The sequence below is a fragment of the Urocitellus parryii genome, chromosome 12 (assembly GCF_045843805.1).
Source record: "Urocitellus parryii isolate mUroPar1 chromosome 12, mUroPar1.hap1, whole genome shotgun sequence".
Lineage (NCBI taxonomy): Eukaryota > Metazoa > Chordata > Mammalia > Rodentia > Sciuridae > Urocitellus > Urocitellus parryii.
Window position 1 is genome coordinate 10,026,281 of NC_135542.1, and position 13,597 is coordinate 10,039,877.

Below are 13,597 nucleotides of genomic sequence, written 5' to 3' on the forward strand. Positions count from 1 at the left end.
AATGGCCAAGCATTGCTCTGTGAATGTGGAAGATGGGCATGTGGAAGGCTCCAGGGAGGAGGGATCATTGAACATGTACTCTAATCCATGTGCCTGTTGAATGACCTGTTTTTTTATTTTTGGGTTTTAAGGGAGACACTGCCCTAAAACACTTCTGTGCAGCTGGGAATGCAGGCTTCTGCTTCACCTTGCAGGAAGCATTAACGAATCCTTTCCAGAAGACATGAGAAGAGAGAAGTGAGCCTCTGGTATCATGCAGGTTCCTTGCATTGCCCATGGGCTAGAAGAGAGAAGAGTTGCTTCATGAGACTTGATCCCCTTTTTCCTGAAAAGTTCCACACAGAGGTGAGTCCCCAGCATGTTTAGAAATCATTTCAGACACCTTTCTGGACGGAATTGAATCAGAGTCCCTGATGATGTGGAAGAGCTAAAGATGGGTTTGCTATGAATTTTCTATTTCATTCATCAGGGCCTGAGTCAAGTCAGTCATTGTGCCGTCAACACATGAGCTGCTGGTCAAATGTGAGGAAGTGGTCTTGCTTTATGAAAACACCACCCTGATTCAGTGAGCCAGAGGCAGCCTGCAGTCCCTGTTTTCCTGTAAAGGCAGATTGCTGTGGATGGCCTCTGGCCTCGTCATGCAGCCCTGCTCAGAGTAGGGGATTGAGGGACCAGGCAGATCCCTAGTTCCTTTTGACCTTTATTGCCATTGGGCCACCCCAGGGTCCTTGGAATCTACCTGGTCTTCTGGCCTGGGTCAGGGGATGTGAGGTTTGGAATCCCCCTCTGTGGCAGGATCCCAAGCCCCCCCAGCCACTTGAGGACAGGCACAGCCTTCCCTAATTGTGTTAGAGTTGGAGACTTCTCCCACCCATCCTCATCCATGCTCATCCCACATTTTGTAGCTTGACACCTGAGGACCTTTATTCATTGACTTAGTTGTTAGTGATGATGGTTACTAAGACTAAGTGACTCTTTCAAGTCACATCACTTGCATGGTAGGGCTAGAGCATGGATCTTCCTAATTGATTTCATGGGACTCTCTCATGGAAACTGTGACTGCCTCCTAAACACACACTCTACATTTGGAGTGTCAAAATTCTTGGCACTGCCTCCTTGGCAAGTGTATCTTGTCTTCTACGTGGGAATTTCAAAAATATTTTCCTTTGGTTTGTGGAGGTCATGCAGAAGGGATTTCATTTGAAATAGCCCAAACAAGAAATACCAGTTGTCTTTTTCGCACATGGATGTGTGTAGTGAACATCCCTTTCTGTGTGCTTGCATGAGTTGCTCCTTTGAATTTGTTGAAGAATGGTTGGCTGGGGAGCAAGGTAACGAGAGATGGATATCAATGCTTGTCCAGTATTCTGAAGTGAAGAATGTATTGAGGATGTGAAGGCTTTTCTAGCCAGTTCCTATGGCTCAGTCAGGGATCAGTCAGAGGATTCTGTCTGGTAGACTCTTTGGAACATATGTCAAAGTGGCCTGGTCTTACCCTGTCCAGGACTGAATGCTGAGCTTGAGTGGGAGCTTCTTATCAGTTCAAGTACTTCCATGAGTCTGTCCTCTGTTCTCTTTGTTTTTTTTTTTTTTTCAGTTTTCAGTGGACATATCTTTATTTTATTTTATTTTATATGGTGCTGAGGATCGAACCCACTGACTCGCGCATGCCAGTCGAACACGTTACCACTTGAGCCACATCCCCAGCCCCCTCTGTTCTCTTTTTTCCGAGCAGTTTCTAACAGGAAAGGAGAACAAACATTGAAAGTACAGTGATTGATTATGTATACCAATGTTATTTGAATCAACTTTGTATAATTCAAAATTAACTTTTTGCTAGTAAAATTTCATATGTTGAGGAAATAATGAAAATATTGGGGTTGGGGGATGAGGATGGGCAAATCAAATATTTTTGAGCACCAAGACCTGTTTTTTTTTTTTTTTTAACTTAAATCATAAACTGCCTGAGGACCACAGCAAGTAGATATTTCCAGAGACAGTGGGAAGGTAGTAGCACATGAGGAAGGGAAGAGCTCTCAGGATGGGAAGAGGGGGCCGCTTCAGGACTCACCGGGCAAGGCACGAGGCTGCTGGCCATGGTACATGCCTGGGCCCACTGAGTGGGGAAGATCCATGCTCTGTGTCCCTCCACCCTCCTCTGTAGCTTGTGTTGGCAGCAGATCAGGGAATTGGGGTCAGAAGTGCTCCCAGTAATATAGGCACCAGCCCCCAGAGTGTGTTCCTAGCCCTTTCCCCACCTGGCCTGACTTGGTGCTTGTGTTGATGCATGGCTGAAACCCTACAGTCATCAGAGTGTGTCTGCGGTCCAGATCCACCCTGCATGGCCAACATGCTCAGACCTTCGGCTGGGTCCTAGGCCTGCTACAACCAAACTCTGTCAACTGGGTGGCCAACAACAGAGGAAGGGCCTTCCCTCAAGCTCCAGGGGCTCAACACACAAGGTGTTGGGCGGTCTCACTGCCAAAACACCTCACAGGTTCCTAGGGGACTGTCCCCCCAACTCTCCCAGCCCTTGCCCACTCTCCTATTGCTGCCCACGATCTGTGGTTCCCATATGGGCATCCCGCCCTGGCTCCAACCTCACATAGCTGGTATCCCCAAGTCTCCCTGGTATCTGGGTCCAGACTCTCCTCTTCCTACAAGAATATCAGATATTGGATTTGGTCCCAGTTGATGCTGTGTTCCATCATGTGAGCTCTTAGCTTCATCACTGTGCAAAGACTCTTTTCCCACACAAGTTCGCACGACTTTTGGCTGGCTTAAGAATTTTCAGGCGACACTTTTCTAATGAGTACACTTTCCTTCCTTCCGATCTCCCCCCAGTGAGCATTCCTCGCACCCTTGTCCTAGTTCCTTTATGGCAGTTTCCCTCCTTATGGCTGAGAGGACCTAGTGACCCCTGGATTCACACGTTCTCCTTAATCACCAACACACTGCAGAATTCTCCAAAGGGCCATATATGCTCCTGGAAGTTGGTGTTGGAAATAGTTCTCCATCCATTAATCACTCCCTCACTCACTAATGTCCTTGTGTCCTTGAGAAAGGCTCTCCCTTTCCTGGTTTTCCTGAATAGAAATCCTCTTGCCTCTTGGGTGAATAGGGTTATGGGTTGTGCAGAGGGTGTTGGTCCACTGAGCATCTTAGAGACTGTCCTTTATGGAGCCTAATGATCCTCACTGGGGAATGAGGCCAGGGTCCTAACTGTGGTTAGTGTGAGGACACCCTGGGTTCAGAGAGGGAAAGAAGGACGAGGGAAACTCAGATGTCCCTTCATGGCCCTTGGAGTTAGAGGACTTACCCCTTTGCACCTGGGATCAGGAGACCTCATTTCCTCAAGGACACGCACACTCAGACGTTAATCTTGAGTGTGGGTTCCTTTCTGGGGTCCAGGGCTGTTGTTAGCCACCAGGAATGACAGTGCTCTCCATGCTGAGTGGAGCCATTTTTGCCAGGAAAGAGCCCGTGGTCACGCCTTGTGCAAAGCATCCCGCGCCAGGGGCTCCCATCCCTACATTCCTGTCCTGAAAGGAAACCACTCAGAGGCAAGGTGGGTCCAACCACCTCCCATGTGTTCACTCATCACTGTGTTCCAGCATCACCCCAGTTAACAGTCCTGATGGGATTGGATGTGGCTCAGAGTGTCACCCTCATGAGCTCTACCCTGCCACAGCTGCAGTTCTGCAGTGGGAGAAACTCAAAACCTCAAAACACATGCACATGAAAGAAAAGAGCAAGAGCCAGAGCCCAAACAGGCCAGGTGTGGCAAAGACAGCTGGAGTGCCTAGGTTGGGACTCAGAATTCTGTCAGTGGGGTGGCATTGCTGCTGGCACCAGCATGATAACCGAGAGCCAGCCCTGCTCATTTTGGGGAGCAGTGTGTTGGGGAAGGCAGCAGAAATTGAGAGGCAGGATTGAGTTTGGCCCTAGGAGGAGGTTGGGTAAGAGGCCAGTGTGGGTTGGAGGGCCTGGGCAGATAGAGAGAGGCCAGGGCACACCCCAAAGCCTGGAGACTGCACTGGATGTCCAGGGTTGTGAAACACCCTCCCCTCTTACTCGCAACTGAGAGCAAGGGGCATTGATGAGTTCAGTTTGTGTGCGGCTGCATCCAAGGTGGCTCGGCTAGGCACCTCTGTTTCCTTGACTCAGGAGGCTGGGAGTCCAGGCTCCACCGAGGCTCGGCTGGGAGGATCGGACTCTGAGTTTATGCCTGTGTTCCTGGTAGGATCCATGTTGGCTGAGCCTCAGTGTTTTTGTAATGAGAGGATGGGTGACCGTCATGTCTTTATCACAGGACACACTTGCTAAATGGATTTGTTTGCTCTGAGGAGGAAAGAGAGAGGGGGGAGTGGTGCTGGAGACAGGGATGCAGACAGGGGTCATGGACTTGGCATAACTCAGTCTTGGAGGTGATATCCCATCACCTGTACCCACTTCAATTCCCATGAATCCAGAGGCTGAGCCCCCTTGAGGTGAGGGGTGAACCGGTTCTGGGCAGCAGGATGCTGTGGTACCTCGGAGTCTCTGTGAGACCCCAACACTAGACACACTTGGCCCTTTTGAAATCTTAGGAGAAGCCTTGGGAAGTTGTATGGCAGAGGGGAGCAGCCTCTGCATCTCAGTCCCCTCCAACTTGCCATGGTGTAGAGAGGGAACTGCAGCCACGATGGGACGGACATTGGCCATGTCCCTGTGTGGGACACAGGCCTGATTGAGTTAGGGTGCATTCTTTGTCTCTCCCCTTCTTGTGATTGTCCCATCTGTACATTTGTGCTTTAGCCACCTGTGAGTCCCATCTCTGGTTTCAGAGAGAATAGAGGGTGTTAGGGGCCAATAGACACAATAAACCCTAGAGATTAGATGCTACCCTACTTTCCAGAAAAGACTGGGCACACCATGAGTTGCACAATGATGGGACCGGGGTCCAAAAGCGGCTGAGAGGGAAGGACTGGTTGTGAATGCATTTTTGAAGGCTCCAAGCTGGAACTCTAGTGGCACCAAGCAGGGCAGATGCTGGTGGGGATGTTTGGGTAGTTGTTGGTGAACACCTGCGCACCTGAGATGGGTAGGCATGGAGGAGAAATCAGCAGCCCATAGGGCTTTTGAAAGTGGTCTTATGTGAAAAGAGGCTCAGGTATGGGCACAGGAAATGACATCATTGCCTTGACAATGGATCAAACAGAACATGGAACCCTGGTATCCAGGCACCCACTTCACTGACCAAGCCATCCGAGCTCACTTGGTTGGAGCCACTGGAGGGAGAAGGATGTTCTCCTGTGGTTGCAGACAATGCCGAGCCTCAGGCTCCCAGGAATCTCAGGGGGGCCAACTAGCCCTTTTGTGGATACACTGGGTGAGGCTTCATCTTAGACGCCAGAGCCTCTGGCGATTGTCGCAGAGGAGCTCAAGAGTAACAGTGAGTAGCACAGGGCAGGTGAGCCCAGCAGGCCCTCTAGTCTGATCCCTGATGAATGGCCCAGGACTCCTATTCTGACTCTGTGTGTGTGTGTGTGTGTGTGTGTGTGTGTGTGTGTGTGTGTGTGTTTGTACTGATGGGAACTGTCCCATTGTGCTTTGACTCTAGTGTATTGGCACAAGTCATTTTTCTGTTTGTCACCATTTCCATTTTGAACCCACCATTCTTGGTCCCAACCCAGGGTGAAAATGATCAGAACACGGAGGAGCCCTTCAGGGTTCAGAGCCTTGAACCTTACAGGCAGGACCAGCTTAGGAATGAGCTCCTGCCTGTCATTTGTGGGAGGAACCTACAGTTCAGCAGCAACATGGGGTTAATCTCCTGGGATTTCATCCCCACCCAGCAGGTGCTGGATCTCTTGTTCCCAAGGTAAGCACCAGACCACCAAGCCCAAGTGTGTAGCCCCCTCATGCCTCTGTCTTGGGGCTGCCATGTGCCTCTCAGGGACCCAAAGTTTTGTGATACCTAATGAGATAGAGGACCACACTCATAGTGGAATGTCAGCCCCGAATGGGAGGAGTCCTGGAGGTGCCTGCCACAGCCTTGCAAGGGCAGTGAACTTCCCCTCTCAGGCAGAGAAACCATCCTGACTCCAGCTGATCCACAGAGGTCCATGGAGCAGTCCCCACACACTGGGCACCACAGCTCAATGGTGTGCACTGAGCTCATTCCCAGGTGGACTCAGTGAGGCCAGGTGGTCTTTCTGGTGTGATGTTGGCTTTGTGAAGAACGTAGATCTGTGCCAGAGGCGTCTCAAAACTCGGGCCTTGGGAAAAGCACTTTTGGGTTAATAAAGACATGTTAGTTTCCATAGTGGGACAGAGCGTCCTAGCTGGGACATAGCTGGACAGGGGCTTTGGACATGGCAGCTCCCACACCCAGAGATATGTGGGAATCAGCAGTTTGGGCTCATTCACTGGTGAACATGGAGAAAGCACCCACTGTGTGAAGACACGTTTCCAGTCACGTTTCATAATTCAGTGAAAAATGGGGTGCAAATGATTGCCATTGTGTCCCTTTTCATGGGGTCAGCCTAAACCGCAGGTGCCATGAGTACATATCCTCCATGGGACTGCATCCCTGACTCCATGAGGCATAACTGCACGTTGTCCTCTTCGGTGACTATGGTGGACCCTTGGACCAACTTCAACATGGAATGGGCTTGGGGTCAAGAGGGTGGGCTCCTGTTTCCAGAATAGGGACCTGCAAGGTGATTTGACTTGGGAAGGCTGAGGAAAGACTGCTCTGCCCAATTCAGTTTTCTGCCTGCAGTGTAAGGTGTGGGGCTTCAACAGTAGGAGGGGTAAGGCGGGGAGTTGTAGGTGGAGTCAGGGTCCTCTGGGGAAGGCCCTGGGATAATGGATCCCCCCACACCACACCTCCCTGTCCTCCCCCAGGGCCACAGAGATGTGGTCTGCACTCATGAGAAAAGAGAGGTCCACCGCTACTCAGGGGAACTCAGTGAGAGCTCACAGAGAATGAGGTAGCATTGCAGCCCACGCCAGGGGAGGAGGTGTCTCTTGAGCCCCGAGAAGAGTGGGCAGGAGGACAGACACTCCCAGAAGGTGCATTCCAGGTTGGAGAGCATGTAGCCAAGAGGAAGAAGAGTGTCAGGCCTGCCCAGAGGAGGGGAGAGCTGGTCAAACCATGGATCTAGCGCTCCTTCGTTGAAGGTTCTTTGCCTGTAGCGACCTGTCCTGACCCTGCCTGTACAGCCACTGTGTCTTGCCTGAGGTGGACTGGTGTGTTCAGAACCAGGGACGGTTCAGGAGGGTAGGGTCAGAGGTTTGCTCTGGAGGCCGTGGCGAAGGCAAGGCCAGGGTTTTGCTGACTCCACACCTGCCTCCCCACAGTGCCTCATCTTCCTTCCTGGGGACCTGGGTGAACTTCTACTCCGAGGCTTCCCATCAGCCTCCAGGCTCTCTGAGTCTGCAGCAGCTGCTGCCGTACATGTGGCTCCTCCTGAGTGGCTTTAACCTGGAGCACCAAGCACACCACCTGCTGGCCCAGGTTGAAGATGGCAGATCAAGCCAGGCAGAGCCTGAGAGCCAGGCGGACCGGGGTGAGTACCTAAGTACCTCAACACACCTCCAAACCATACCCCTCCAATTAGTGTAGCCCTGTATGAGTAGATGAGTCCACTGTCAAGGTGGAGGCACCCACCATCAAGTGCTTTTCCCCAAACCCACCTGTGATCATTGCTGCAGTGGGGAGAAAACCTTCAACACATGAGTCTTTGGGGACCAATCCAGATACAAAGTCTAGCTGTTTCTCTTTGATGGGTCCAACGTGAACTAAGAGGTACTGGGGTACAAGGGGCTATTTCCTTGAAAGGTGTTCCTGTAGTGGACCTCCTGTGCATAGAGGGTCCTCAGGGATTAATCAGTGGGGAGTGTTTGGTGGAACAGAAGCTGGATTCGGGGGCTCTCAGGTCTGTGTGTGAGACCTGAGCTGGCAGAGGCTCTCAGTTGTGGGGGATGTTGGGTAGTGTATTCCTTGAGTGTCACCTACCACGCCTCTGCCCCTGCCTTTCCAGAGCTGAGGGTCCCTGCTGATGCGAAAGTATATCACGGCCTGATTGGAGGAGTGCATTACGACTTTCTTCTTCGAGAAACAGATGCCAGCAAGTCGTTGAAGGTCAAACCAAAGGAGGTAAACAGCCACCTTCTTCAGTCTTTACTCCTGGTGCCACTCCACATCCTCCAAGGGGACAAGAACCTCAGGTTCTGGATGGATGTTGTAGAATGCCCACAGAGCCAACTGCCAGGCTGGGTGGGGTGCAGTTGCTGGGCTTTGCTGATGTTGTCATCCCCCACAGTTCTTGGAACCTTCTGTGGCAGTGGCATCCAGGACCCCAGCAGCTGTGAGCAGCAGCTCTGCAGTGGCTGCAGGATCATTGCCCCAGGCCACCCAAAGCAATGAGTGCTGCATGAGAAAAGTCACCAGTAGCAGCTCCTCACTGCTTCACTCCAGCGAGCAGGTGGAAGACAGCCGCGTTGTTCACGTCCTCCTAGAGGGACAGAGCCTGAGGGAGACAAAGCGCATCCCGGTAAGCCCGACAGCAGGGCTGCCTCCTGGGTGTCCACACAGTGGAAGGCAGGAGACACAGCCAACCCCAGGGCTATGGTGGGAAATAGAGAAGAGAGAGGTCCGTCTTAAGGGCTTGACCTGAGGAGGGAGAGCATCAGCTATGTCCAGCTTCCGTGGTGAGTGGGCCTGTGTATTGTGGGTTTTGCAGGCCAGAAGTGCAGACGGAAGTGCTGTGGACAGATGAAGGCAGAGATATGTCCAGGGTGCAGGCTGCAGTGCCTAGAACTTGGTATTCTCAATGAGTGAAGTTGGAGCAGAGGAGGTGGCAGTGACTTGTCACATGTGTAGGAGGGGATGTGTTCCTGGTGGCAGGGAAGAGAACCTCCTTAGCATGACTAGGTGTAGGAATTTGGGGTCGGGATCACCTGGGGGGTCATGCCAAAGCTTCGGAATGTTAGGCTTTGCATGTATGTAAATGCGGAGCTAAAGGGGTTCTTGGCAGAATTTCTATGGATGTGCAGTAGACACGCTAATGCTGCAGGTGTCCAGCTGCAGAGGAGACATGTTCAGTGACTGCCAGTGCTGAGTCAAGTACATCATTACAACCAGACCCGCACCGAGCTTCCAGAGGCCAGGGCCTCTCAAAGCTATCATGAAGCACTCAAGTGCACACTCTTGTATCTGAGTCTGTTTTGTGTCGTGGCAGTCAGGACCCAAATTTTCAGTGCATCTGCCTCTTCCACCCACAAAGGCAGCCTGCATCCCAGATCACACTTGGTGCGCAGATCCCTGGCCCATTGCTCTCATCTCAGTGAGATGAGAGTGTGTCTGTGCATAGGCAGTTTGGTCCTTTGACATGAGTGGAATGTGGCTCCCCAGGGGGAGGGGAGATGGCAGGTACAGGCAGATATTTGTACCAGGATTGTTCTAGTAGCACATTGCAAGAACCCAGGTGGTATATGGAGGACACACTCAGGTAGCAGGATAACAAGATTGTGCCCTTGTATATGTAGCTGAGATTTCTCCTGAATGTTTGACCACAGTCTTCTGGGTAGCTCTTCTAAAAGCCATTCTCTGATGACATTTGTCCCACCCTGATCCAGGTGACCTTTCAGGAGACGGTGACAAGCCTCATCCGCAGGGCCTTGGACCAAAATTTGTTGCAGCATGAGGATGTGGACAACTTTGAGCTGCTGTATATGATGTCTGAGGATGAGAGTAAGTAGGACAATCAGACAGTGGGGAGACATGATCCACAGTGGGCTCAGGATAACTGACAGCCAAGAGAAAGTGGGCCTTGGCCCCAAAATACCAAAGTGTGATGGGCCTGGCGGAGACTCTCAGGGGTTGTGGGTGTTTTGTGGCATAATCCTTGAGTGCCACCTAACAATTCTCTCCACTTCGCTCTGCAGAAATCAAGGTCTCTGACCACTCACTCGTGTGTCTGTCCATGAATCTGGGAGTACAATATTTCATCGTGAGGAAACGCCCCCAGGTCAAGGGAAAGGAGGTAAACACCTACCTTATTCAAGCTGTGCATGTGCTGCCATTCCACTCCGACCTGAGGAAATAAGAAGCCTCAGCACCTGGACATATTTGCTGGAAGCCCATAGAGCCAACTGACAGTCTGGGGTGGCTTTCTGTTTCTGGGTTTGCTGATGTTCCATCCCCCACAGTTCTCAGAATCAACCTGCAAGTCCTCCAGGCCGCTTTCCCACAAGCAGGTGGGAGACACCTGCTTAATTCGTGTCCACTTAGAAACACAAAGTCCAGAGATGGCCAAGAGTGTTCTGGTAAGCCTGGGAGCAGGGGTGTCCCGTGGTGCTTACACCTGGGTGGGGAGCAGACACTGGTCCAATACCATGGACTACTCATGCCCTCTTGAATTTGGAGCTTCTGGATGATCAGGAGGATAGATGGGAATCAAGAAGGGAGAGGTCAGTGTGAAGGGCTGGAGCTGAGATGAGCGAGTGCAGCAGCTTGTCCACTGCCATGTCTGAGGGAGTCTGTGTGTCAGGTGGCAGCATGCAGTCCAGAAGGGCAGGGACAGGTATGGGTGACAGATGAGAATAGGACAGGAACTAGGTTGCAGGTTCCCTTGTATGGGATGCTGACGTCTATGGAGGAGGACAGCAGTGTGAGGTTCTCCGTGTTCCTTGAACAAGGAGCTGAGAGAGTCTCTCTGCAGAGTCGATATGGATGTGGAGCAAGCACACTAAATGTCCAGGTAACCCAATGACCACCCTTGCCGGATGAGGTGCCCTCCTACATCCCAGCCAGCACTGAGCCTCTGGAGGCCAGGAGCTCTCGTGGCTATCTTTCAGCACTCCTGTGTGTGGTCATGTTCCTGGGTCTGTTTTTGGCCCTGGCAATCCAGACCAAAGCCTCTAGGTTTTGTGCCTAGGCCATTCCCAATGCCGCCTGCATCCTCGGGCATACCTGGGATCTTGGAGGCTATTGTCCCATTCCTCCCAACTTGTGGGATGAGATTGCATCTGTATGCAGGTAGTGGGGTCCTTTCACTCCGAGAGGAGTGCAGCTCCACAAAGAGCAATGGCAGGCCCAGGAAGTCCTATGTACAAGGATTGGGCTAGTAGCCTGTGGGAAGAGCCCACACGATGAGCAGGAGGTCAGCCTCAGGTAGTAGGGTCATGGGTGTTGCACTTGTATTTAGAGCGGAGGTGCCTCCAGAATGCCCCTGCCCACTGTCCTTGAGTAGTCACTTCAAGGCCCATTTCCTGAAGGCCTGTCTCCCATGCTGCTCCAGGTGACCTGCCAGGATAGGGCTCCTGTTGTCATCCGCAGCGCCCTGGACCTACACTTCCTTACTGAGGAGAATCCAGAGGATTATGAGCTGGGCCAAATCATCTCTCGCCGTCAGAGTAAGTGAGACAATCAGATAGCAGAGAGCAAGGGTCAGGATGTGGACTCAGGTCAACTCTTAGCAACAAAGAGTAGTCTCTGACCCCCAAGAACACTCCAACAGGTGTGTTGGGTTCGTGCACAAAGCCAACTGCACTTCTGCTGGTGGAAGGTCTTGAGGTCCAATAGTATACCCCAGTGGATATTGCGGCTCCCCACCAGGTGCCCTCCCCTGGACATGAACAGGCATCCAAAGCTGACATCTTTGAGGAGTGAGGAGGAAAGCCTCTCTCCAGGAGCAGTATGTTTTCATGGTCTGGGATAGGAGTGGTTTCAAAGGAACATGGGAATGCATGGGCTAAAGAGGGAACTGGCATTTTGTGGACTGAAGCAGTACTATTGAAAGCCTTCTGTGTGACCAAAAAACCACTGCCTGGGCAGAGCATTGCCAGGATTCTAGCAAGCAGTAACAGGATGAAATTGGGAAGAAAACACAGCCTGGGAGACAGCCTGAATCATCTGTTTTTGCATAAATTCCATGGTCTTACGCACCTGAGTCCACTAGGCAAGGAGTGATCACAATAGCCAGGTTGTGATCCCTAACTAAAGTCAGATGAGGGCTTCCTGAGCACTTAGCCACAGAGCTCATCTGATAATAATGCCAGCGCTTTTTTGTTGGTTGGTTGGTTGGTTTTTGTGAGCCAAACACCACAGCAGCCATTATCCCAGCCTATGTACCCTGAAGACCACCATCCCTATGAGTTCTAGGATCACTTGTCTCCTATCTTAACCTACTGTTAGGTTAGTAGAGTCTATGGAAGAGGAAGTCTGCCTGGGGCCTTGGTAGCCTAAGAAATTCATAGCAGAGATCTCCACATCCAACCCAGAAGGGATGGAGAACAGGCTCTAGGTTAGAGGAGGGCGACAGGAAACACATGTTCAGAGGAAGGAGAAGCGGCTGTTGTATTCCCCCACTCGGGGTCATGGCACCACTGGGCCATACACCATGTTGGAGGGAAGCAGTCCCTTTGCTGGTCTTTGGAACCATTGTTCTCAGTAGGGCAGTATTTGGAATGTGGCCTCCATTCTCAGAAGCCTGGTTCACATGGAGGCGGGCTCCACCAACGCAGAAGCATGGCTCTAACGTGGTATCCGTGCTGGTCAGCCTGTCCTCACTGTGGCCATACTTGAGGAAAATAACTCAGAGGAGGAATCCTAGGCCTTTTCTCTGGGTTTCATAGCTTTCTCTTTGGTTGTGCACTGAGGCTGTCCATAAAGCTCTAGTGTGTGGCAGTGGAGAGCTCCTCAGCCCTTGCCACAAAGGCATAGACTGGGAGAGAGAGAACGAGGCTGGCAGAGAGGGAGAGAGAGAAAGATGGAGAGGGAGGACCTCTACTTGGAGAATGAGGATTCAGTGGAGCCAACAGGAACAAGGTACTGTTGCCCAGGGCACAACCCTGTTTAGGTCTTCCTCCAACCATGCTCAACCTTTCTTCCAGTCCCTCCCACCCCCCAGTAGTGTATTCATCTTGAATGAGAATTTCATGTTGACATCAGAGCACTCACCATCCAATGCTTCCCTCCAAACCCACCTATGAAGATGGCTCACGTGGGGACTGAATCTTCGGCACAGGAGCCTTTTGTGGGAGATTTCAGATGCCAACCCTAGTGGTGTGCTTTGGCAGATGCAAGAGGACCTGAGATATTCTGGAGTCCAAAGCCTTTGGTAGGAACAGACATTAGGTCTGTTGAAGTGCTCTGCCTAGTTCTTCCTCAGGGAGGACTGTGGAGGCTGTCTTTGTTGGTATTGGTGCTGAATTGGAGAGCTCTCAGGTGTGTGGCTCTGGCCTTTTCTGGCACAGGCTCTCAGATGTTGGCGTGTCCTAGGGAGCACCTCCTGAGTGCCACCTTCTTTTTGTACACCCCTCTCTCCCCAGAGCTGAGGATTCCAGCAGAGGCCAACGTATTTTATGCCAAGAATCCTCACAAAAAATCCAACTTTGTGCTGAGGAAAAGGAGCCTCTCCCAAAAGAATGATGGGTGGATCCAGCCTCAACCTCCCTCTCGTCCTGGAAAGAAGGCTCCAGCCCTCCTGAGGATGCTTGCAAAACCATTCTGCTGCTGTGTGCCTGGGCGGGGCTGAGGCAGCCCAGGAATATTTACATTGATTACTATTTTCTTCAAAGTTTGAATCTATAGTTTGCCATTGTC

General features: G+C 51.6%; 1 protein-coding gene across 1 annotated transcript; it reads left to right on the forward strand.

Annotated features, from left to right (window-relative positions):
* Window positions 1-9,971: 9,971 nt before the first annotated feature.
* On the forward strand, window positions 9,972-13,597 carry LOC144249561 (ral guanine nucleotide dissociation stimulator-like). Its single transcript, XM_077791674.1, has 4 exons — window positions 9,972-10,034; window positions 10,201-10,317; window positions 11,292-11,406; window positions 13,324-13,597. Exons 1-4 carry the CDS (start codon window positions 9,975-9,977, stop codon window positions 13,527-13,529), a joined length of 498 nt encoding a protein of 165 aa, XP_077647800.1. The 5' UTR covers window positions 9,972-9,974; the 3' UTR covers window positions 13,530-13,597.

What these genes read in the sequence shown, in the direction of transcription:
- LOC144249561 (XM_077791674.1), top strand. Translation starts at nt 9,975, where the DNA reads ATGAATCTGGGAGTACAATATTTCATCGTGAGGAAACGCCCCCAGGTC. An exon ending in CCCAGGTCAAGGGAAAGGAG is followed by an intron (nt 10,035 to 10,200) that starts GTAAACACCTAC and finishes CATCCCCCACAG; the next exon opens with TTCTCAGAATCAACCTGCAA. An exon ending in AATCATCTCTCGCCGTCAGA is followed by an intron (nt 11,407 to 13,323) that starts GTAAGTGAGACA and finishes CTCTCTCCCCAG; the next exon opens with AGCTGAGGATTCCAGCAGAG.